Source organism: Balaenoptera ricei, chromosome 3 (genome assembly GCF_028023285.1).
Source record: "Balaenoptera ricei isolate mBalRic1 chromosome 3, mBalRic1.hap2, whole genome shotgun sequence".
Lineage (NCBI taxonomy): Eukaryota > Metazoa > Chordata > Mammalia > Artiodactyla > Balaenopteridae > Balaenoptera > Balaenoptera ricei.
In genome coordinates this window covers 34465921-34490400 of record NC_082641.1, presented here as the reverse complement: position 1 = coordinate 34490400, position 24480 = coordinate 34465921, and the positions used below count along the sequence as shown (strand labels likewise).

Here is a 24480-nt window from a genome sequence, read left to right as displayed (position 1 = left end):
CAGGAGTGGGATTGCTGGATCATATGGTAGTTCTACTTTTAGTTTTCTGAGGAACCTCCATACTATTTTCCATAGTGGCTGCACCAATTTGCATTCCCACCAGCAGTGTACAAGGGTTCCCCTTTCTCCACATCCTTGCCAACATTTGTTATTTGTAGACTTTTTGATGATAGCCATTCTGACAGATGTGATGTGATATCTCATTGTGGTTTTGATTTGTATTTCTCTGATGATTAGCAATGTTGAGCATATTTTCATGTGCCTATTGACCAGCCATGGATGGTTTTGAGATTAGTTGAACTATATAAATGGTACTTACAAGAAAAGTTAGAGATTCCCTTTACATTGTAGTAGTTTAAAAATGGCACTTTTTGGAGATTAATCCTTTGTCAGTTGCTTCGTTTGCAAATATTTTCTCCCATTCTGAGGGTTGTCTTTTCATCTTGTTTATGGTTTCCTTTGCTGTGCAAAAGCTTTTAAGCTTTTCATTAGGTCCCATTTGTTTATTTTTGTTTTTATTTCCCTTTCTCTAGGAGGTGGGTCAAAAAGGATCTTGCTGTGATTTATGTCATAGAGTGTTCTGCTTATGTTTTCCTCTAAGAGATTTATAGTGTCTGGCCTTATATTTAGGATTTTTTTTTTTTTTACATTTAGGTCTTTAATCCATTTTGAGTTTATTTTTGTATATGGTGTTAGGGAGCGTTCTAATTTCATTCTTTTACATGTAGCTGTCCAGTTTTCCCAGCACCACTTATTGAAGAGGCTGTCTTTTCACTATTGAAGAGGCTGTATATTCTTGCCTCCTTTATCAAAGATAAGGTGACCATATGTGTGTGGGTTTATATCTGGGCTTTCTATCCTGTTCCATTGATCTATATTTCTGTTTTTGTGCCAGTACCATACTGTCTTGATTACTGTAGCTTTGTAGTATAGTCTGAAGTCAGGGAGCCTGATTCCTCCAGGTCCGTTTTTCTTTCTCAAGATTGCTTTGGCTATTCGGAGTCTTTTGTGTTTCACAGATTGCCAACAAACACATGAAAGGATGCTCAACGTCACTAATCATTAGAGAAATGCAAATCAAAACTGCAATGAGGTATCACCTCACACCGGTCAGAATGGCCATCATCAGAAAATCTACAAACAGTAAATGCTGGAGAGGGTGTGGAGAAAAGGGAACCCTCTTGCACTGTTGGTGGGAACGTAAATTGATGCAGCCACTATGGAGAACAGTATGGAGGTTCCTTAAAAAACGAAAAAGAGAACTACCATATGACCCAGCAGTCCCACTACTGGGCATATACCCGGAGAAAACCATAATGCAAAATGAGTCATATACCACAATGTTCATTGCAGCACTATTTACAGTAGCCAGGATATGGAAGCAACCTAAGTGTCCATTGACAGATGAATGGATAAAGAAGAAGTGGCACATATATATAATGGAATATTACTCAGCCATAAAAAGAAATGAAATTGAGTTATTTGTAGTGAGGTGGGTGGACCTAGAGTCTGTCATACAGAGTGAATTAAGTCAGAAAGAGAAAAATACTGTATGCTAACACATATATATGGAATATAAGAAAAAAATGGTTCTGAAGAACCTAGGGGCAGGACAGGAATAAAGACGCAGTCATAGAGAATGGACTTGAGGACATGGGAAGGGGGGAGGGTAAGCTGGGACAAAGTGAGAGAGTGGCATGGACATATATACACTAACAAATGTAAAATAGATAGCTAGTGGGAGACAACCGCATAGCACAGGGAGATCAGCTTGGTGCTTTGTGACCGCCTAGAGGGGTGGGATAGGGAGGGAATCTCAAGAGGGAGGAGATATGGGGATATATGTATATACATATAGCTGATTCACTTGTTATACAGCAGAAACTAACACACCATTGTAAAGCATTATACTCCAAAGATGTTTTTAAAAAATGGCACTTTTACTTTATGATTCCCTGATAATCCTTCGGGTTAGACTATGTTGCAGTTGAACATTCGCTCATTTGCTGGGAAGATTTGTATTGTGGGAGTATTGTGAAGGTTAAGAAAGGATCTGGGCGGGTCCCAGCAGCTCGGGCAGCGCGAAGAGCGGCAGTGGCCAGGCAGCCCAGCTTCGCGAAGGCTCTCGGCGCGCTGCGGCCCACAGGCACCCGGCACACGCCCGCCCCGCCGCCACAATGCCCAAGAGGACGGTCAGCTCCGCCAAGGAGGGGGCAGCCAAGGAGGAGCCCGAGAGGAGATCGGTGAGGTTGTCAGCTAAACCGGCTCCCGCAAAAGTGGAAACGAAGCCAAAAAAGGCAGCAGGAAAAGATAAATCTTTAGCCAAAAAAGTTCAGACAAAAGGGAAAAGGGGAGCAAAGGGAAAACAGGCTGAAGTGGCTAACCAAGAGACTAAAGAAGACTTACCTGCAGAAAACAGAGAAACTAAAAATGAGAAGAGCCCAGCCTCTGATGAAGCAAGAGAGAAAGAAGCAACTCTGATTAATATCACACATCCGGTCCTATCAGTGGTCCCTGTCTCCCTTCTTGTACAATCCAGAGGAATATTTTTATCAACTATTTTGTAAATGCAAGTGTTTTAGTAGCTCTAGAAACATTTTTAAAAAGGGAATCCCAAAAAAAAAAAAAAAAAAAAAAGGGAATCCCACCTTATCCCATTTTTTAAGTGTAAATGCGTTTTTTTTTTAAGAGGTGAAATCATTTGCTGGTTGTTTATTTTTTGGTACAACCAGAAAATAGTGGGATATTGAATATGGAAGGCTTTGATTATCTTAGGTGTCAGCTTAACATTCCATAGATGAGGGGTAGCTTTTATATCCTATAATACAAAGCATACTAAATGGCAGTTTGGAGTCAGTTGTGCATTTAATGTCTTAAACACTTTAAATTACTTCTTTTCCCATGTTGTTTTTGGTTGAATTGTTTCCTAAAGCAAACCACTCACTCCTTGATCTTGGCTCTCCTGGTCAGAATTTTGTGTACTCTGTAACGTCTTTGGTTGTGGTAGTCCAGTTCTTCTTGCAACTTTGTTAATGTGCTGTGAACGACTGACAATTTGAGTATGTAGTGTATATGATATTAAATTGTGAATTATGTGTTACAATGTAACAGCATATCAGTATTTGAAGATATTGGTACTTGATATCCTGTCAAGGAAAATTTGCCTCCAAATTTTAAGCTGGAAAGTCACTGGAATAACTGTTCAGAAAAGAATCACAACTACATGATTTTTTAGATTTTTGGTACGTATGTTAAGAATTGTATACAATTTAGGAACTTCCCTAGTGGCACAGTGGTTAAGAATCTGCCTGCCAATGCAGGGGACACAGGTTCAAGCCCTGGTCCAGGAAGATCCCATGTGCCTTGGAGCAACTAATCCCGTGCACCACAACTACTTAGCCTGCGCTCTAGAGGCCGTGAGCCACAACTGCTGAGCCCATGTGCCACAACTACTGGAGCCCGCACACCTAGAGCCTGTGCTCCGCAACAAGAGAAGCCACCACAGTGAGAAGCCTGTGCACTGCAACGAAGAGTAGCCCCCGCTCGCCGCAACTAGAGAAAGCCCGCGCCCAGCCGCAAAGATCCAACACAGCCAAGAAAAAAAAAAAGAATTGTATACAATTTAAATGTCTGTGCTGATCCTCAAAACAACCAGTAAAATCTCAATTTTTTTTTATGAAAAAAAAAAAGAAAGGATCTGGACAAAATGGAAGGTGAACTTAGGTGGTAAATTACATTCTTGAAAGGGACTGAGTTAGGACTCTGATTTGAACACTTTTCTTTGAGTCTTATTTAACAAAGACTTTTTCTTCCATTGTGAAATATCTGTGTAACCTAACCTTAAATTTAGTATTATTAACTAAAATATTTAAGCAAAGTAGCAAATGCTGGGGCTTCCCTGGTGGCACAGTGGTTGAGAATCTGCCTGCCAATGCAGGGGACACAGGTTCGAGCCCTGGTCTGGGAAGATCCCACATGCCGCGGAGCAACTGGGCCCGTGAGCCACAACTACTGAGCCTGAGCGTCTGGAGCCTCTGCTCCGCAACAAGAGAGGCCGCGATAGTGACAGGCCCGCGCACCGCGATGAAGAGTGGCCCCCACTCGCCGCAACTGGAGAAAGCCCTCACACAGAAACGAAGACCCAACACAGCCAGAAATAAACATAATAAATAAAAAAAAAAAAAAAAAAAAAAAAGTAGCAAATGCTTAAAAAATTCAAAATAATGAGGAACCATCCCATCCCCTGTTCCACCCCTCTCAATTGCAGGGGGTTTCATGGGGCAGAAGATCCCTTCACTCATTGTCTTTGTTAGCTTGGTGGGGGAAAAAATGTTAAATTGTTGAAAACCATTGGACCTGATGATCTGTAAGGTTCTCTTTAGTTCTAAAATTCTAAACTTCTTATTGTTAAATCGTCAAGAGCACATATTTAGTGAGGAGCAAACAATGCTTTTTTTTTTTTTCTTTTAGAAAAAATAATAATCTCATTGCTCCCGTGATTAAAAACCAGCAGTGGTTCCTAATCCTTGGGGGTTTTTAAAGGATGGTCAGGCTCGGCTCCATCCCAAGTCCCAGATCAAGTAGGAAAGTCTATTTAGATTGGAATAATGAGAAAAATTCTTTGTTTAAAATAATGTTTTAAATACAAGGAGTTTAAAATATCAATGCTGAGTTTTCAATTTGGAAATAGTAAAAAATATTGTATTAATCTGCCATAACAAAAATATTGCAGACCGAATGGCTTTGACAACAGAAATTTATTTTCTCACAGTCTAGAGGCTAAAAGTCTGAGATCAAGGTTTGGTTTCTTCTGAGGCCTCTCTCCTTAGCGTGCAGATGGCTGCCTTCTCTCACTGTCCTCACATGGTTTCCTGTGTGTACCTCTGCTCTTTCTCTGTGTACCTCTGCTCTTTCTCTGTGTACCTCTGCTCTTTCTCTGTGTACCTCTGCTCTTTCTCTGTGTACCTCTTCTCTTTCTCTGTGTATCCATATTTCCTCCTAAAGGCACACTTGTCAGGTTGGATCAGGACGTACCCCAACTGTTTCATTTTAACTTAGTCATCTCTTTAAAGGCCTTATTTCCAAATACTATCTATCACATTCTGAGGTACTAGGGATTAGGACTTCAACATACAAATTTGGGGGGAGACACAATTCAGCCCATAAGGGATTTCTTGTTATCATTATCCTTGATTTTCAGCTGGTAATTATGAAGATTGCCAGGGAAAGCTCTTTGATATTGGTCTTACAAACTGTGTTCTAATTTAGAAGAGAACATTTTCTTCCTGAAAAACTAAAACTCTAAATCACTTATTTAAAAATTGAAAAAAAAATGTTTTTGAAAAGTAATACATGTATATTTTAAAATGTCAAATAGTGCTAAGAGGTCTATTTATAAAACAGAATTTCCTACCCCCACTTTCAACTCTTAGCTGTTTCTTCTTGTATTTATCTTTAAAAAAATTTTTTTTTATTTTTTATTTATTTTATTTTATTTTTTTAAAATTTATTTTATTCATTTTATTTTTGGCTGCATTGGGTCTTCATTGCTGCGCACGGCCTTTCTCTAGTTGCGGCGAGCGGGGGCTACTCTTCATTGCAGTGTGGTGGCTTCTCTTGTTGCAGAGCACGGGCTCTAGGCATGCAGGCTTCAGTAGTTGTAGCACGTGGGCTCAGTAGTTGTGGCTCACGGGCAGTAGAGCACAGGCTCAGTAGTTGTGGTGCACGGGCTTAGTTGCTCCGCGGCATGTGGGATCTTCCTAGACGAGGTCTTGACCCTGTGTCCCCTGCATTGGCAGGTGGATTCTTAACCACTGTGCCACCAGGGAAGCCCTATCTGTTTTTTTTTTTAAACTTCCACATTTCTAATTGATAATGCATGCATAAAAGTTATCTTAATTCTTGTTGACAGACTTTTTGTTAAATTCTTATTATGGTTGATGAGGATTTTAGTTCTTTCTTAAGTTATTTTATTTTTATATTGAGGTATAGTTGATTTACAGTATTATATTAGTTTCCAATGTACAACATAGTGATTCAAAATTTTTATAGATTTTACTTCATTTATAGATATTATAAAATATTGGTCATATTCCCTGTGCTGTACAACATATCCTTGTAGCTTATTTATTTTATACATAGTAGTTTGTACCTCTTTATCCCCTATCCCTATCTTGCCCTTACCCAATTCCCTCTCCTCACTGGTAACCACTGGTTTGTTCTCTTTATCTGTGAGTTTGTTTCTTTTTTGTTATATTCACTAGTTTTATTTTATTAAATTTTTTAAAAAAAATGTTATTGAAGTATAGTTGATTTACAGTACTGTGTTAGTTTTAGGCATATAGCAAAGTGTTGTGGATATATATACATATTATGTTCTTTTTCGGATTCTTTTCCATTGTAAGTTATTATAAGCTATTGAGTATAGTTCCCTGTGCTGTACAGTAAATCCTTATTGTTTATCTATTTTATATATAGTGGTATCTGTTAATCCCATACTCCTAATTTATCCCTTCCCACCCTTTCCCCTTGGGTAACCATAAGTTTGTTTTCTATGTCTGTGAATCTGTTTCTGTTTTGTAAAAAAGTTCATTTTTATTATTATTTTTCGATTCCACATACAAGTGATATCGTATAATATTTGTCTTTCTTTGTCTGACTTCATTCAATATGATAATCTCTAAGTCCATCCATGTTGCTGCAAATGGCATTATTTCATTCTTTTTTATGGCTGAGTAATATTGTTGTGTGTGTGTGTGTGTGTGTGTATCACATCTTCTTTATCCATTCATCTGTTGATGGACACTTAGCTTGCTTCCATGTCTTGGCTATTGTAAATAGTGCTGCTATGAACATTGGGGGGCATGTATCTTTTCTTTTCTTTTTTTAAATTTTTTTCTGGCCTTTTGGGAACAATGTCATCTTAGGAGGAACTTGCCTTTCTCCTCTTATGCTTTTTTTTTTTTAAATAAATTTATTTATTTATTTTTGGCTGCATTGGGTCTTTGTTGCTGTGTGTGGGCTTTCTCTAGTTGCAGCGAGTGGGGGCTGTTCTTCATTGTGGTGCACAGGCTTCTCATTGCAGTGGCTTCTCTTGTTGTGGCTCACGGGCTCTAGGCATGCGGGCTTCAGTAGTTGTGGTGCATGGGCTTAGCTGCTCTGCAGCATGTGGGATCTTCCCAGACCAGTGTTCGAACCTGTGTCCCCTGCATTGGCAGGCGGATTCTTAACCCCTGTGCCACCAGGGAAGTCTGCATGTATCTTTTTGAATTAGAGTTTTCATCTTCTCTGGATACATGCCTAGGAGTGGGATTGCTGGATCATATGGTAGTTCTATTTTTAGTTGTTTTAGGACCCTTATATTTTCCATGGTGGCTGCACTGATCTACAGTCCCACCAACAGTGTAGGAGGGTTCCCTTTTCTCCACACCCTCTCCTGAATTTATTATTTGTAGATGTTTTGATGATGGCCATTCTGACTGGTGTGAGGTGATACCTCATTGCAGTTTTGATTTGCATTACTCTAACAATTAGAGATGTTGAACATCTTTTCATGTGCCTATTGGCCATCTGTGTCTTCTTTGGAGAAATTTCTATTTAGGTCTTCTGCCATTGTTTGATTGGCTTGTTTATATTTTTGATATTGAGAGAGCTGTTTGTGTATTTTGGAAATTAAGCCCTTATTGGTCTCATCATTTGCAGATATTTTCTCCCAGTGCATAGGTTGTCTTTTTGTTTTGTTTATGGTTTCCTTTGCTGTGCAAAAGTGTATAAGTTTGATTAGGTCCCACTTGTTTATTTTTGCTTTTATTTCTTTTGCTTTGGGCTGATCTAAGAAAATATTGCTATGATTTATGTCAAAGAATATTTTGCCTATGTTCTTTGCTAGGGAGTTTTATGGTATTATGTCTTATATTTAAGTCTTTAAGCCATTTAGAGTTTACTTTTGTGTATGGTGTGAGGGAGTGTTTGAACTTCATTGATTTACATGAGGCTGTCTGGCTTTCCCAACACCACTTGCTGAGGAGGCTGTGTGTCTGGCTTACTTCACTAAGCATAATAACCTCCATGTCAAAGATTTTAGTTCTTTTGTACCTTTTCCTCTACACCCTCATTCTCCTAATATAATTATGTCATACTTTAAAAAAAATCCATATTTGGTGTTTTCATAATTGTGACTGTGTAAAAACTATCTGCTAAGCCAATACTATGACTATATTTACTTATAGAACTTTTCATTTTTCCTGGAGTTATTAATTTACCTCATTTTTTCATTTGCTTAGTTTTCTTCTAACCTAAGGCTAAATTCTCCACATCTTCAAATGCTTTTGTAAGATCTTTCTCAATGTAACATTTCGTACTTTCAAACCTGTAAGATAATTTATTTGTCTATTCTTTTTTCTCCCTAGAAATAACCGTCCTAACTCCTCTGCAACATTTCTGTCTGGATTTGTTGCCTTCCAGCCTTCTACACAGCTGTTACCTAGGACTTTGCTTCATTACCTTATTGGGGATTCTCTTCTTTTTCTCCTACATTGGATCCCTTCTTACTGAATACCATCTTGGTTTCTTTTTATTTATTTATTATTTAAAGAAAAATTTTTTTATTTTTAATTTTTTTTTGAATTTTTGAATTTTATTTTATTTTTTATACAGCAGGTTCTTATTAGTTATCTATTTTATACATATTAGTGTATCTATGTCAATCCCAATCTCCCAATTCATCACACCACCCCCTCCCCACCACTTTCCCCCCTTGGTGTTCATACATTTGTTCTCAACATCTGTGTCTCAATTTCTGCCCTGCAAACCGGTTCATCTGTACCATTTTTCTAAGTTCCACATATATGCGTTAATATACGATGTTTGTTTTTCTCTTTCTGACTTACTTCACTGTGTAAGACTGTCTCTAGATCCATCCACGTCTCTACAAATGACCCAATTTCATTCCTTTTTATGGCTGAGTAGTATTCCATTGTATATATGTGCCACATCTTCTTTATCCATTCGTCTGTCGATGGGCATTTAGGTTGCTTCCATGACCTGGCTGTTGTAAATAGTGCTGCAATGAATATTGGGGTGCATCTGTCTTTTTGAATTTTGGTTTTCTCTGGGTATATGCCCAGTAGTGGGATTGCTGGGTCATATGGTAATTCTATTTTTAGTTTTTTAAGGAACATCCCTACTGTTCTCCATAGTGGCTGTATCAATTTACATTCCCACCAACAGTGCAAGAGGGTTCCCTTTTCTCCACACCCTCTCCAGCATTTGTTGTTTGTAGATTTTCTGATGATGCCCATTCTAAGTGGTGTGAGGTGATACCTCACTGTAGTTTTGATTTGCATTTCTCTAATAATTAGTGATGTTGAGCAGCTTTTCATGTGCTTCTTGGCCATCTGTATGTCTTCTTTGGAGAAATGTCTATTTAGGTCTTCTGCCTATTTATTTATTTATTTATGGCTGTGTTGGGTCTTTGTTGCTGCGCACGAGCTTTCTCGAACTGCGTTGAGTGGGGGCTACTCTTCACTGCAATGTGCGGGCTTCTTATTGCAGTGGCTTTCCTTGTTGTGGAGCATAGGCTCTAGGCACATGGGCTCAGTAGTTGTGGCACGCGGGCTTTGGTATTTGTGGCTCGCAGGCTCTAGAGCGCAGGCTCAGTAGTTGTGGCGCATGGGCTTAGTTGCTCCGCGGCATGTGGGATCTTCCCAGACCAGGGCTCGAACCTGTGTCCCCTGCATTGGCAGGCAGATTCTCAACCACTGCGCCACCAGGGAAGCCCCATTTGCAAATATTTTCTCCCATTCTGAGGGTTGTCTCTTCATCGTTTGTAGTTTCCTTTACTTTGCAAAAGCTTTTAAGTTTCATTAGGTCCCATTTGTTTATATTTGTTTTTATTTCCATTAATCTAGGAGGTGGATCAAAAAAGATCTTGCTGTGACTTATGTCAAAGATTGTTTTTCCTATGTTGTCCTCCAAGAGTTTTATAGTGTCCGGTCTTACATTTAGGTCTCTAATCCATTTTCAGTTTATTTTTGTGTATGGTGTTAGGGAGTATTCTAATTTCATTCTTTTACATGTAGCTGTCCAGTTTTCCCAGCACCACTTATTCAAGAGACTGTCTTTTCTCCATTGTATATCCTTTTCTCCTTTGTCATAGATTAGTTGACCATAGGTGCATGGGTTTATCTCTGGGCTTTCTGCACTGTTCCATTGATCTATATTTCTGTTTTTGTCCCAGTACCATATTGTCTTGATTACTGTAGCTTTGTAGTATAGTCTGAAGTCAGGGAGTCTGCTTGTTCCAGCTCCATTTTTCTTTCTCAAGATTTCTTTGGCTATTCAGGGTCTTTTGTGTCTCCATACCAATTTTAAGATTTCTTGTTCTAGTTCTGTGAAAAATGCCACTGGTAATTTGATAGGATTGCATTGAATCTGTAGATTGCTTTGGGTAGTATAGTCATTTTCACAATATTGATTCTTCCAGTCCAAAAACATGGTATATCTCTCCATCTGTTTGTGTTGTCTTTGATTTCTTTCATCAGTGTCTTATAATTTTCTGCATACAGGTCTTTTGTCTCCTAAGGTAGGTTGATTCCTAGGTATTTTATTCTTTTTGTTGCAATGGTAAATGGGAGTGTTTCCTTAATTTCTCTTTCTGATCTTTCGTTGTTAGTGTATAGGAATGCAAGAGATTTCTCTGCATTAATTTTGTATCCTGCTACTTTACCAAATTCATTGATTAGCTCTAGTGGTTTTCTGGTAGAGTCTTTAGCATTCTCTATGTATAGTATCATGTCATCTGCAAACAGTGACAGTTTTACTTCTTTTCCAATTTGTATTCCTTTTATTTCTTTTTCTTCTCTGATTGCCATGGCTAGGACTTCCAAAACTATGTTGAATAATAGCGGTGAGAGTGGACATCCTTGTCTTGTTCCTGATCTTAGAGGAAATGCTTTCAGTTTTTCACCATTGAGAATGATGTTTGCTATGGGTTTGTCGTATATGGCCTTTATTATGTTGAGGTAGGTTCCCTCTATGCCCACTTTCTGGAGAGTTTTTATCCTAAATGGTGTTGAATTTTGTCAAAATCTTTTTCTGCATCTATTGAGATGATCATATGGTTTTTCTTCTTCAGTTTGTTAATATGGTGTATCACATTGATTGATTTGCGTATCTTGAAGAATCCTTGCATCCATGGGATAAATCCCACTTGATCATGGTGTATGATCCTTTTAATGTACTGTTGGATTCTGTTTGCTAGTATTTTGTTGAGGATTTTTGCATCTATGTTCATCAGTGATATTGGTCTGTAATTTTCTCTTTTTGTAGTATCTTTGTCTGCTTCTGGTATCATGGTGATGGTGGCCTCATAGAAGGACTTTGGGAGTTTTCCTTCCTCTGCAATTTTTTGGAAGAGTTTGAGAAGGATGGGTGTTAGCTCTTCTCTAAATGTTTGATAGAATTCACCTGTGAAGCCATCTGGTCCTGGACTTTTGTTTGTTGGAAGATTTTTAACCACAGTTTCAATTTCATTACTTGTGATTGGTCTGTTCATATTTTCTATTTCTTCCTGGTTCAGTCTTGGAATGTTATACCTTTCTAAGAATTTGTCTATTTCATCCAGGTTGTCTATTTTATTGGCACAGAGTTGTTTGTAGTAGTCTCTTATGATGCTTTGTATTTCTGCAGTGTCCGTTGTAACTTCTCCTTTTTCATTTCTAATTTTATTGATCTGAGTCCTCTCCCTCTTTTTCTTGATGAGCCTGGCTAATGGTTTATCAATTTTGTTTATCTTCTCAAAGAACCAGCTTTTAGTTTTATTGATCTTTGCTATTGTTTTCTTTGTTTCTGTTTCACTTATTTCTGCTCTGATCTTTATGATTTCTTTCCTTCTACTAACTTTGGGTTTTGTTTGTTCTTCTTTCTCTAGTTCCTTTAGGTGTAAGGTTAGATGGTTTATTTGAGATTTTTCTTGTTTCTTGTGGTAGGCTTGTATTGCTATAAACTTCCCTCTTAGAACTGCTTTTGCTGCATCCCATAAGTTTTGGATCATCGTGTTTTCATTGCAATTTGTCTCTAGGTATTTTCTTATTTCCTCTTTGATTTCTTCAGTGATCTCTTGGTTATTTAGTAACGTATTGTTTAGCCTCCATGTGTTTGTGTTTTTTACATTTTTTTTCCCTGTAATTGATTTCTAATCTCATAGTGTTGTGGTCGGAAAAGATGCTTGATATGATTTCAGTTTTCTTAAATTTACCAAGGCTTGATTTCTGACCCAAGATGTGATCTATCCTGGAGAATGTTCTGTGTGCACTTGAGAAGAAAGTGTAATCTGCTATTTTTGGATGGAATGTCCTATAAATATCAATTAAATCTATCTGGTCTATTGTGTCATTTAAAGCTTGTGTTTCCTTATTAATTTTCTGTCTGGATGATCTGTCCATTGGTGTAAGTGAGGTGTTAAAATCCCCTACTATTACTGTGTTACTGTTAATTTCCTGTTTTATAGCTGTTAGCAGTTGCCTTATGTATTGAGGCGTTCCTATGTTGGGTGCATATATATGTATAATTGTTATATCTTCTTCTTGGATTGATCCCTTGATCATTATGTAGTGTCATTCCTTGTCTCTTGTAACATTCTTTGTTTTAAAGTCCATTTTATATCATATGAGTATTGCTACTCCAGCTTTCTTTTCATTTTCATTTGCATGGAATATGTTTTTCCATCCCCTCACTTTCAGTCTCTACATGTCCCTAGGTTTGAAGTGGGTCTTTTGTAGACGGCATATATATGGGTCTTGTTTTTTTTTGTTTTTTAAATTTATTTATTTTATTTATATATTTTTTGCTGCATTGGGTCTTCGTTGCTGCATGCGGGCTTTCTCTAGTTGTGGTGAGCGGGGGCTACTGTTCGTTGCTGTGCATGGTCTTCTCATTGCAGTGGCTTCTCTTGTTGCAGAGCACGGGCTCTAGGCCCACGGGCTTCAGTAGTCATGACACTCGGGCTCTAGAGCGCAGGCTCAGCAGTTGTGGCGCACGGGCTTAGTTGCTCTGTGGCATGTGGGATCTTCCTGGACCAAGGCTCGAACCCGTGTCCCCTGCGTTGGCAGGTGGATTCTTAACCACTGCACCACCAGGGAAGCCGTGGGTCTTATTTTTGTATCCATTCAGTGAGCCTGTGTCTTTTGGTTGGAGCATTTATTCCATTCACGTTTAAGGTAATTATCAATATGTATGTTCCCATTACCATTTTCTTAATTGTTATGGGTTTGTTTTTGTAGGTCCTTTTCTTCTCTTGTGTTTCCCACTTAGAGAAGTTCCTTTAGTGTTTGTTGTAGAGCTGGTTTCATGGTGCTAAATTCTCTTAGCTTTTGCTTGTCTGTAAAGCTTTTGATTTCTCCGTCAAATCTGAATGAGATCCTTGCGGGGTAGAGTAATATTGGTTGTAGGTTCTTCCCTTTCATCGGTTTAAATATATCATGCCACTCGCTTCTGGCTTTTAGAGTTTCCCTTGTATGTTATTTGTCGTTTTTCCCTTTTTGCTTTCAGTAATTTTTCTTTGTCTTTAATTTTTGTCAATTTGATTACTGTTTGTCTCGGCGTGTTTCTCCTTCAGTTTATGCTACCTGGGACTCTCTGCGCTTCCTGGACTTGGGTGGCTATTTCCTTTTCTATGTTAGGGAAGTTTTCGACTATAATTTCTTCAAATATTTTCTCGGGTCCTTTCTCTGTTTCTTCTCCTTCTGGGACCCCTATAATGCAAATGTTGTTGTGTTTAATGTTGTCCCAGAGGTCTCTTAGGCTGTCTTCTTTTCTTTTCATTCTTTTTTCTGTATTCTGTTCCTCGGCAGTGAATTCCACCATTCTGTCTTCCAGGTCACTTATCTGTTCTTCTGCCTCAGTTATTCTGCTATTGATTCCTTCTAGTGTATTTTTCATTTCAGTTATTGTATTGGTCATCTCTGTTTGTTTGTTCTTTAATTCTTCTAGGTGTTTGTTCTTTAATTCTTCTAGATCTTTGTTAAACATTTCTTGCATCTTCTCGATCTTTGCCTCCGTTTTTTTTCCGAGGTCCTGGATCATCTTCACTATCATTATTCTGAATTCTTTTTCTGGAAAGTTGTCTATCTCCACTTTATTGTTTTTCTGGGGGGTTTTATCTTGTTTTTTCGTCTTGTACCAAGCCCTCTGCCTTTTCATTTTGTCTATCTTTCTGTGAATGTGGTTTTCCTTCCACGGGCTGCAGAATTGTAGTTCTTCTTGCTTCTGCCGTCTGCCCTCTTACCATCTTGGTTTCTTTCCTGATTTTGATGGAATATTAATTCTCCACTAGGTCCTTAAGAAAGCGTGAATAGAAGCTAAATTTTTGGAGACTTTGTCTCTGTTAAAAAATGTCTAAATTGTATTATAACCATTGATTATCTGGGTATAGCATTCAAAATTGAAGGGTAATCACTTAAAATGTTTTTCTTATTTTTAAAAACAGAAACTACATGCTCATGAACCAAAATTGTAAAGGTTCAAGAGATTATAGAGAAAGTGTGTCTAACATGAGGGTGGTTTTTGGTATGATTCAGCTGTTCTGTATCTGATTATAATGGTGATTACACCAACTTCTACATGTCTTAAAATCTATAGAACTGCACACCAAAAGAAAAAAGTTCAATTTGTATGTATGATAGTTTAAAAAATGAAAAGTAAATTAAGAGAATATAAAAGTACAAAAAGGTAGAGAGCAAAAAGAAGTTTCTTTCTTTCTCTCTCCCTTAGCCTTCCAGCTTTAAACATCTAAACGTTCAGGGGTAAATCAGGCAGAATTGAAAGGAACTTGGCATATATTCACTACTATGTATAAAATAGATAACTGATGAGAACCTACTGTATAGCATAGGGAATAGTACTCAGTGTTTTGTGGTGACCTAAATGGGAAGGAAATGCAAAAAACGGGATATGTATACCTATAGCTGATTCACTTTAATGTACAGCAGAAACTATCACAACATTGTAAAGCAGCTATACACCAGTAAAAATTTAAAAAGGAAATTGGAACTGCTCAAGTACTTTTGGAGAATGCTAAGATTATTACTCTTCAAATAGTTCTAAATATGTTATTAATCAAACCTGGCACTAATTTATTAAAATTATTTCTCCTACAGTTGGCAAACATGAATTGACTGGGCATAAAGTTGCTGTGAAGATACTCAATCGACAGAAGATTCGAAGCCTTGATGTAGTAGGAAAAATCCGCAGAGAAATTCAGAACCTCAAGCTTTTCAGGCATCCTCATATAATTAAACTGTAAGATCTGATTATATTAAATATAGTCATATCATTTTTGCATCATTTTTGTTAACCTTCTTAATCTGACAAGTGAGAAAGATGAGTGACATTGCTTTGGTCTGTTCCTGAGGGTTTTAAAATTTCTTCCTGTTCATGTATTTATCTAACCCCATTCACGGTCACTTAAGCCTAAGTTCACATTTTGCCCTTGTGATGATCAGATGTTATCTTTCTCATTCTCGGGACTGATGCCCTTCTGATAGATAAGTTTCAGTGCCCCTACGGCTGTAGAACCAACAATGATTTGCTAGTAAAAACTCCTGCCCTCCAAATTTCCAGATGATATCAGCTAGCCTCACTAGAGACAATGCAGTAGGGTCTCCACTCCCCCACACTGCTTATATCTGATAAAACAAATAACAAATAATAGATTTTCAGGAATCCAAATCCAAATCCAAATAACAGAATTTCAGGAATCCAAATTTCAAAAGGCAGTAATATTACTGTTGTTTTACAGCTGACAACTGTAGGATCTACAGTTAACTTATTTACTACTCAGCTTTATTATGCAGGCTATAAATTAAAACCATTTAGGCTTTTGTATTGAACTGGTGACTCAGAATATGTTTCACTCTCACCTCTTCTCATTTGTTGAGGTGCCATGGTTTTAAATACCATCCTTATGCTGACAACCCTTAATATACATCTCCTGCTTTGAAACCTGTTCCCTGAATATGCACACTGCCTATTTTACATCTCCATTTGGGTGACCATGAGGCATGTGAAACTCGACATGGCCCAAACTGAACCCTTTATTACCCTCCCGTGCCTGGTCTTCCTGGTCTTTTCACCATCTCAGTTAATATCAGTTCCTCAGGGCAGAAACTTAGGAACTATCCTTAACTTTCCTATTTCTCTCACTTCCCAACCTCCATTCCATCTCTTCCTTCAAAAATATATTTAAGATCTCATTCTAGTTCCTTCATTATCATCAACCCAGCGTGGGCCCCCTTCATCTTTCTCATGGACTACTGCAGTAGCCACCTGCTTCCACCCTACTGCCCAGTCAGTTCTTCACATTGCTGCCATCAATTAAAGTTACCCTTTTACTTGGCCAGATCATGTGACTGCTTTGCTTAAAACCTTCAATAGCTTTCTTTCTCCCATAGAGTAAAAGCCAAAGCCTCATCATGGCTTTTAAGGTTCTGTATCCTCTGCTGTCCAGTTACCTCTTTGACCCCACATCCTGTTTCTCGCTCCTAGCTCACTCTGCTCTAGCCTTCTTACCATTGCTCAAATGCGCCAGGCAGGTTTCCCCCTGGGGGCCTTTGCACTTGCTGTTCCCTCTGCCTGGGTCACCTTCTTCCTAGATATTGGCATAGTTTGTTCCCTGATTTCCATTACGCTCTGCTTAAATGTTACTTTATCAGAGAGGCCTTCCTTGAATACCCTGTATGAAAGATTTCCCTTAGTTTTGCTTTGATTCTCTTCATAGCATGTTCCACCACCTGAGATACTGTTTTTTATTTAGTGTCTTTCCTGGCTTCTGGAAAATAAACTCCATGAGAGCAGATAATTTGTTTTGTTCCCTACAGTTTTCCCAGCGTCTAGTACAGTGCCTGGTGTATTATAGGTGCTTAGTAAACATTTATTGAATGAATGAATATACATGTTTTAATACCGGTAGATAATGTTTTCTCTCACCAGGTACCAGGTCATCAGTACACCATCTGATATTTTCATGGTGATGGAATATGTCTCAGGAGGAGAGCTATTTGATTATATCTGTAAAAATGGAAGGGTAAGCAGTTCTGTTTTAATCCTGTATATGTTTTGTAATTCTCCTGATCCCTTACTAGCATCAAAATATCAGAAAGCAATTCTGTTAAGAGGTCTATTTAATAACCAGCTCCCTTAGTCATGTATTTGCCTAGAATCATGGACTATTTAGAGCTAAGAAAGATCTTAAAGATTATCTCCTTAGCCTACTTACACAGATATGGAAACCAAGACTCACAGTTTATTTATTTATTTTTTAAAAAATTTATTTTATTTATTTATTTATTTATTTTTGGCTGCATTGGGTCTTCATTGCTGCGCGTGGGCTTTCTCTAGTTGCGGCGAACGGGGGCTACCCTTCGTTGTGGTGCATGGGCTTCTCATTGCGGTGGCTCCTTTTGTTGCGGAGCATGGGTTCTAGGTGCATGGGCTTCTGTAGTTGTGACACGCGGGCTCAGTAGTTGTGGCTCGTGGGCTCTAGAGCGCAGGCTCAGTAGTTGTGGTGCACAGGCTTAGTTGCTCCGTGGCATGTGGGATCTTCCTGGACCAGGGCTCGAACCCGTGTCCCCTGCATTGGCAGGCAGATTCTTAACCACTGCTCCACCGGGGAAGTCCCTCACAGTTTATTTATTTTTATTTATTTACTTTTTATATTTTGGTCAAACTCTGCAGCATGTGGGATCTTAGTTCCCTGACCAGGGATCGAACCCGTGCCCCCTGCATTGGAAGTGCAGAGTCTTAACCACTGGACCACCAGGGAAGTCCGAGACTCACAGTTTATATATATGCTCAAGGTCACGTAATTTATTAATGACAGAGTTGGATTGAGACTCCAGAACTAACGATCTTCAGACTTTGCTTCTGGGGCATACAAATCCTTTTAATATATATCTTAAATTATGTATGTAATCCTTAAAAAATATATTATTAAATACTTAAAGATCTAGGCCTTGCTAGTCAACCCTAGTCACATTTAAATTGCATTCATTTTTTGGTTTCAGAAATCTGATGTACCTGGAATAGTAAGAACAGGCTCCGTGAAGGAGGTAGGAATTAGAGGAATTAGACTTAAAGAATTTAGAGTTGGAAGGAACTTTAGAAGACATTTTGAACAGTGTCTTAAGTTACAGATACAAAAACTGAACATTGCCCCCCGCCCATACTTTTTCTTACACCCAGGGTATGTGGTATGCAAAAACCTATTTCTGGAAGAGCCACATCAAGCACTGAGAAGCCAATTTTTTTCCCTCCCAATCTAACATTCTTTATATCATTCACTCATTTGTTCTATGTAGCATATCTCTTTACTTTCATCAAAATCAAAATCATTAACCAAATTAATTTTGATTTTACCATTTCTTAACATGGTTCATTTCGATTTCAGGTATTCCACTTGTCTTTTCACTCCCCACTCCCCGGCCCCCGCAATCCCGCACAAATATTCTGCCTAGAAAAATGGAAACAGACACAAATTGAATTGGTATCTTGCTTTCTTATCTTTTGTTTTTCATGTCTTGATCATTTTGCTTTACATTATGGGAATTTTCCTCAATTTTATCTGTTGCATATTAAAATTCCAGCTGTCATTTTTTATTTCTTTCTTGTTTTCTGAAGTTGTCTTTCTTTAAATAGACTATTTTTTTTTTTGTTGTTCCACAGAGATAATAAATGTATCTGTCTGAGGATGACAATTAGTTTAAAAATATTTTCTTCTTCTCTTCCCTGGATTGCTTCTGTACCTTCTGTGCTCCCTGCTCCCTGTTTTTTTTCTATTCATTTTATTGGTCTTTGTCTTTTGTGCATGACCCTTGCTCAGATACCTGGTGATTCTGGGTTGTCCACTCATATTTGAGAGTGAGATTCTAAAAGCCAGGCTCATGAGGATGGAACTTATTAATTGGTGGGGCTTCCCATAGGTTGAATAGGTACGGACCTGTTTGTTTTACTAGGAAACACCAAATGTTAACAATTACAAATATTTTTCCTTGGATCAGAAAGTTGCTCCAGAAGAAACCTTCCAGTTTCCTTGAGCGTGTTAGCTTAGCTGCCAGTGCTCTGCGAGCTAAATGGGGAAAGGCCCACAAGCCTCACTGGTTAGTATGTTGACTTTCATTTTATCCCCATGTTTTCCTTCTGGTGCCTCATTCCTACTCTGGTGTCCTTGAGAACAGCTGGTTCAGCCTTATTAAAGAGTAAGTCGTGGGTCTTATTCCCCAGTAAGGGTGAGCTTAAAACTTCTTTCTTCCATCAGTTGTTCTGTTTTCAGTCCATTTCTCCCTTCTACCTTCAGAAATTCCCAACACTTCCAATATCTAAGCCCTTCCAGGAGTCTGTGTGCAGATGAGTTTATCATTGATTTCCACCCCTAAAGGCTTATTAGATTTCAGCTTTCTGTGGTTGGCCAAGTCTTTATCACTGTTCATCTACTCTCTAGCTTAGTGACTCCTCTTGATTACTGCTGTCTCTTCTCTTGCTCTTTTGTCTTTATATGCTGTCACCTTAGTGATGTTTCAAGGAGTGGAGACAAAAGGTTCCATCTGCCATGCTTAAATGGAAATATGCTTTGACTTTTCTAATCTTTCTTTGTAGACTTCCCCTCCTTGATCCTTTGTACTCTATTTATTATTAATAGAGTATAATTTTCATTTTTGTAGCCTATCCAGTTATTTTATCTCTTGTATTTTGCTTAACCAATTAAATTTTCTTCTCTTTCACATTTAGAACACATTCTTTTTTTCATTTAGTGTATTTGATATGAAGTCATATTAAAAAATGAACCTATATTCTAGAAATAAAGGTATTAGATTGCTAACGCATTATTACTTTCTCTAGAGGAAGGGTATCTCTGAATACTTCGAGAGTTTTAGTTTTGCTTTCAAAAGAAATTACTGGTTCATATTCCAGATTATCCATACCATTTAAGGTGTAGGAACCTGGTTTTAGAATGCTAATTTGTGACCTGTGTTAGAGAACTGCATATTAGAGTCCTTTGCGTAGAGAATTAATACGTTATTTATTAAATATGACTTCTTGGGAGCAGGCATACCCAAGTAATGGTTTTCATTTATGGAAAAAACATCATAAAATAAGAAAATATGGATAAATGGACAGAGAAGTTTTTAAAGAATATTTTTTAAAATGTAATTACAGCATAAGGTGTAATTTTTTCAGTAAGCAGAGTAAAGATAAATGCTGTTATATTTTATAAAACAAATGAATTCAGGTTTTTCTTTTGTTAAAATTAAAACATCTTTTATTTCAGGAGATATGATAACATGGTTGCTTGCTAATTCATTAACACTGCTTAAATGTTGCTTTCTCATATAGTCCACAACAGTATTCCCCACCCCAGCATAACTCTTTGTGCCCTTATCCTGCTTTGTTTTTCTTCAAAACACTCTTACTCCTTATATTGATATTTATATGTTTATTGTCTATTTTCTTTAACTAGATTAGGGCCTTTTTTAAAATCATTGCTATATCTTGAGTGTCTAAAACAGTGCATGGCACATTGAAGGTATTCAATAAATATTTGTTAAAGGAATCAAGGATTAAATATTTGTAATTTACAGGAGAAAACATGCCTACTTTCAGGTAGAAATTGAAATTATTTGAAATAGTGCATGAGATTAAGTGAAAGCAAGTTATTAGAGTGTAGTCAAGAGAGCGATAATATTAGGAAGCTGAGTTACTGATTTGGGTTCTAAGATCCTCCTAGCATTTCTGTTTTGTGCTGCCTATATCTCCTCCCCGTTTCAAAAGTATCTCATGAGTGAGGTTCATTTGGAAGGTTTCTTCCATTTTCACAGTTTTATAGGTTGGAGAATTATAGGTAGAATAATTTCTTTTGAAAGACACACGTTTAAGTTGCCTCTCTACTTTTCTTAGCTGGATGAAAAAGAAAGTCGGCGTCTGTTCCAACAAATCCTTTCTGGTGTGGATTATTGTCACAGGCATATGGTGGTCCACAGAGATTTGAAACCTGAAAATGTCCTGCTTGATGCACACATGAATGCAAAGATTGCGGATTTTGGTAAGGAGATTTTTATAGTTTCATATATTCATTATGTTTAACAAACGTCAGTAGGATTCTTCAGATAACTTTTGCTTTTATATAATAGACTGAGTATCCCAAAGTAGCATATCCTCACCATTTGTCTATGAGCTACAAAAAGGAGTAAAAATAAGGAATTCTTTTAGCTTTATGTCTTTAAAATTGACTTTTATGACATAGGCAAACAATTTAAATTGGCAGCATTAGCGACATCACTTGAAAAGAGACCATTATTTAACTATTTGCTAAATAGTGTTATCAATAGAACACACTATTTCCAGTGTGTTCTTCTGATCAAGTATAGAGCAAGAGGAAAGAGACTGGGCTGGAGTTGTTCAAACTTTGAAAGCCAGAAGGCAAACCATATGAACAAAATTATTTTTAAAAAAAGAAAGTAAAATATCTTAAATAGAAAAGCATAGTTTCAGCTTGAGGGAAATTTAATGAATTTATTTTTCCTTTATTTCTTATATAAATTGCCATTGACATTATTAAACCTAAGATAAAAATGAATATCTACAAGTCTCTTTTTTTAGTTTCATTTCAAATCAGAGGAGATACTTAGATTTTCTTCAGTTTTGTATATGTTTATATATTTTAATCTATAGAGATTCACTAAATCGTGCCCAACAGCTCTGAGCTACTGGGTTTTTTTGTAACTGACTAAATTATTTGACTTTCTTATTCTTTAGTTGTCATTATTTTTTATACATTGTATTTTTGAGGAGGCAGAGTTTTCTTTTTTTCTTTTTTCTTTTTTTGGCCGCACTGCGCAGCTTGCGGGATCTTAGTTCCCCCACCAGGGATTGAACCCGGGCCACAGCAGTGAAAGCACCGAGTCCTAACCACTGGACCACCAGGGAATTCCCGAGTTTTCTTTTTGTAGTAGAACTATGAAGGAACTTTGATATTAAAAATTATTATTATTTTTTTTAAAGAATCAGAATGGAGGTTAATAGAAACTTTGAATTTTAATTCTGTTCTACATTTTTTCTAGTAATTTCTATATTAATAAAACTTAAACATGCCCAGTTTATTCTGTTAAGCAAAATAACCAATAGCTTAATATGTACTCATTAAACTCCAACAATGCACTAACTTTATATGTTGAAACAGATTACAGATTTTATGGCATAAAGGCAAAATATTTGGGAACAATAAAGACTGTAGGCTTCTGTTGAAGCAAAGAACAAAATGATGATTTATCACTTTAATGCAAACTCAATTTTATTGTTTAATGGAGTTTTGTTTTTATTTTTGTTCTTGGGAAATCTTGAGCAGTGGATTTTGTGCATTTTCAGGTCTTTCAAACATGATGTCAGATGGTGAATTTTTAAGAACAAGTTGTGGCTCACCCAACTATGCTGCACCAGAAGTAATTTCAGGAAGGTAGTGTTTGCCACCTCCTCCCCGCCCAATATATTTGTAATTGTCTTTTTTTCCTAGACTTTGTTAGTCTATAGCGTAATATTCAATTCTAGTGAAAGGAATTTAAAGCTTATTCTTTTCTTATCCAGAAAGTATTCTATTTTAAGAATAAAACATTATAAGTGAATAAGGATTAAGGACTCCATTTATCGAGGAGGATGTTGGTTTGCAAGTCAAAATTATATTAGTTAGATGAGAGTACTTTCATTTTTTCCCCTGGTGGAAGAAACTGAAGGTTTAAACCTAGCAAGTTTTAAAGGTGAGACATTAAAAACTTGAATAATACAGAAATATCTAGTAGTAAGAAATAGTGTACTATTTGCTTAGATGAAGAATTAAAAGTGTAATGTGTAGCTTTAATTTTTCAAATTAGCTTTAGCTTTTATGATAAAGTACCTTGGGGAATTGGACTGAAGTATTGATAAAGTCCTCAGATTTTATTTAATTTTCATCCTTTAAATCTTCTGGCGACTGAAATATTTTAAGAATTCTAATCTCTCAATTTACTAACCACCAGCATTGAGAACATGAGGATCTTAGTATAGGGCAGCTTTTCGAATAGTTTAGATAACAGGAAAATTTAATTTTTTGAAGAGTAACTGTTCTTCACTATACTACTGAAATGGAACACAAAGAAGCTAAAGTTTGTTTACTAGTTTTTATAATTAACTTTTAATAACTTTTCATTCAAACCATGTTTCTTTGTTTGAATGTCTTACATCCTGATTAATTTAGAATGCAGAAATAGAGTAGTATTTTCTTTCTATTTGCATAAGCTTGCTTGCCTAGACTGCTCAGAGAAATTATATTTGTGTTAAGGCATGGTTATGAGTAAGGCAGAAATATCTAATTTTAGATTTATCAAGGTTCATCATTACCTTTTTATATTAACTTAATATTTATTATTTCATGTGGGTTGTCTAATTATTTTGGGAAGAAAACAATTTAGGACCTGGATACTGGGGGCAGTGTTAATTAAATAAACAAAAAGAAACGTAATTGTGCATATATGTAATGGGCCATTACTGAAGTCTAATTTTCCCAGTTTGGATAAGGTCTTTCTGTGAGGTCTAGATGTATGGAAACTTTTACTTTCAAAATAGTATTTATTGATCAGTTCAGTAATTTATTTGACCAATTTAAAGAAATCCTTTCCCTGAAGCCAGACTTTGAATGGGTTATCTAATTAGTCAGTAGCTGGTAAAGTCAGTAGGTTACAGTGTATTGCAAATAAGAGTTTAAAATCTTCTGTGAATTAGTTAGCTGGGCTTCATTCTACAGCCTCAGGCCCCTTTTACCTTGGTATGAGGTCTTGGGTTATTGCGGAGAGTGGGTTTAGAGTCCATCACTAAAGAACATTCTCACTTGATGAAAGATCGCTTAACCTCTCCTCTGTAACCAAAAAACAATGATTTTAAATTCAGTAATGATATGTTTGTTCAAAGTTTGGCCCTATTGATTGGATATCATGAGGAACCTTGTGAGGTAGCATGGAGAGAATTTTAGCTATAGTCTGTAACTTAAAAAAATTCTTAATTTTTGTTTTCAAAGATAATACTGATAGAATTAGTATAGAATCTGTACGTGTAGTACACAGCAGTGACTTACAGAAACCATATTCTGACTAATAATTCTTTATGAAGTATCTATATTTAAAATGATAAATTGATTTACTCTTTAAGTTACTAATGAGTGTTTAATCCAATTGGTATTTCCTGTTACAGATTGTATGCTGGTCCAGAGGTAGATATATGGAGCAGTGGGGTTATTCTCTATGCTTTATTATGTGGAACACTTCCATTCGATGATGATCATGTGCCAACTCTTTTTAAGAAGATATGTGATGGGATCTTTTATACCCCTCAGTATTTAAACCCTTCTGTGATTAGCCTTTTGAAACATATGCTGCAGGTGGATCCCATGAAGAGAGCCACAATCAA

General features: G+C 37.0%; 2 protein-coding genes and 1 non-coding gene across 3 annotated transcripts in view; 2 read left to right on the top strand and 1 right to left on the bottom strand.

Moving 5' to 3' along the window:
- PRKAA1 (protein kinase AMP-activated catalytic subunit alpha 1) overlaps window positions 1-24480 on the top strand; it is a 47084-nt gene that overhangs the window by 11722 nt on the left and 10882 nt on the right. Inside the window, exons 2-5 of the mRNA XM_059916302.1 lie at window positions 15156-15297; window positions 16987-17080; window positions 20947-21091; window positions 22414-22501. Coding sequence (XP_059772285.1) covers window positions 15156-15297; window positions 16987-17080; window positions 20947-21091; window positions 22414-22501 — 469 coding nt within the window. The remainder of the gene's footprint in view (window positions 1-15155; window positions 15298-16986; window positions 17081-20946; window positions 21092-22413; window positions 22502-24480) is intronic.
- On the top strand, window positions 2178-2567 carry LOC132362197 (non-histone chromosomal protein HMG-14-like). The gene has a single exon (XM_059916301.1). It carries the CDS (start codon window positions 2178-2180, stop codon window positions 2565-2567), a length of 390 nt encoding a protein of 129 aa, XP_059772284.1.
- TRNAG-UCC (transfer RNA glycine (anticodon UCC)) lies at window positions 17746-17818 on the bottom strand. Its single transcript has one exon. It is a non-coding gene; the product is annotated as a tRNA-Gly (tRNA).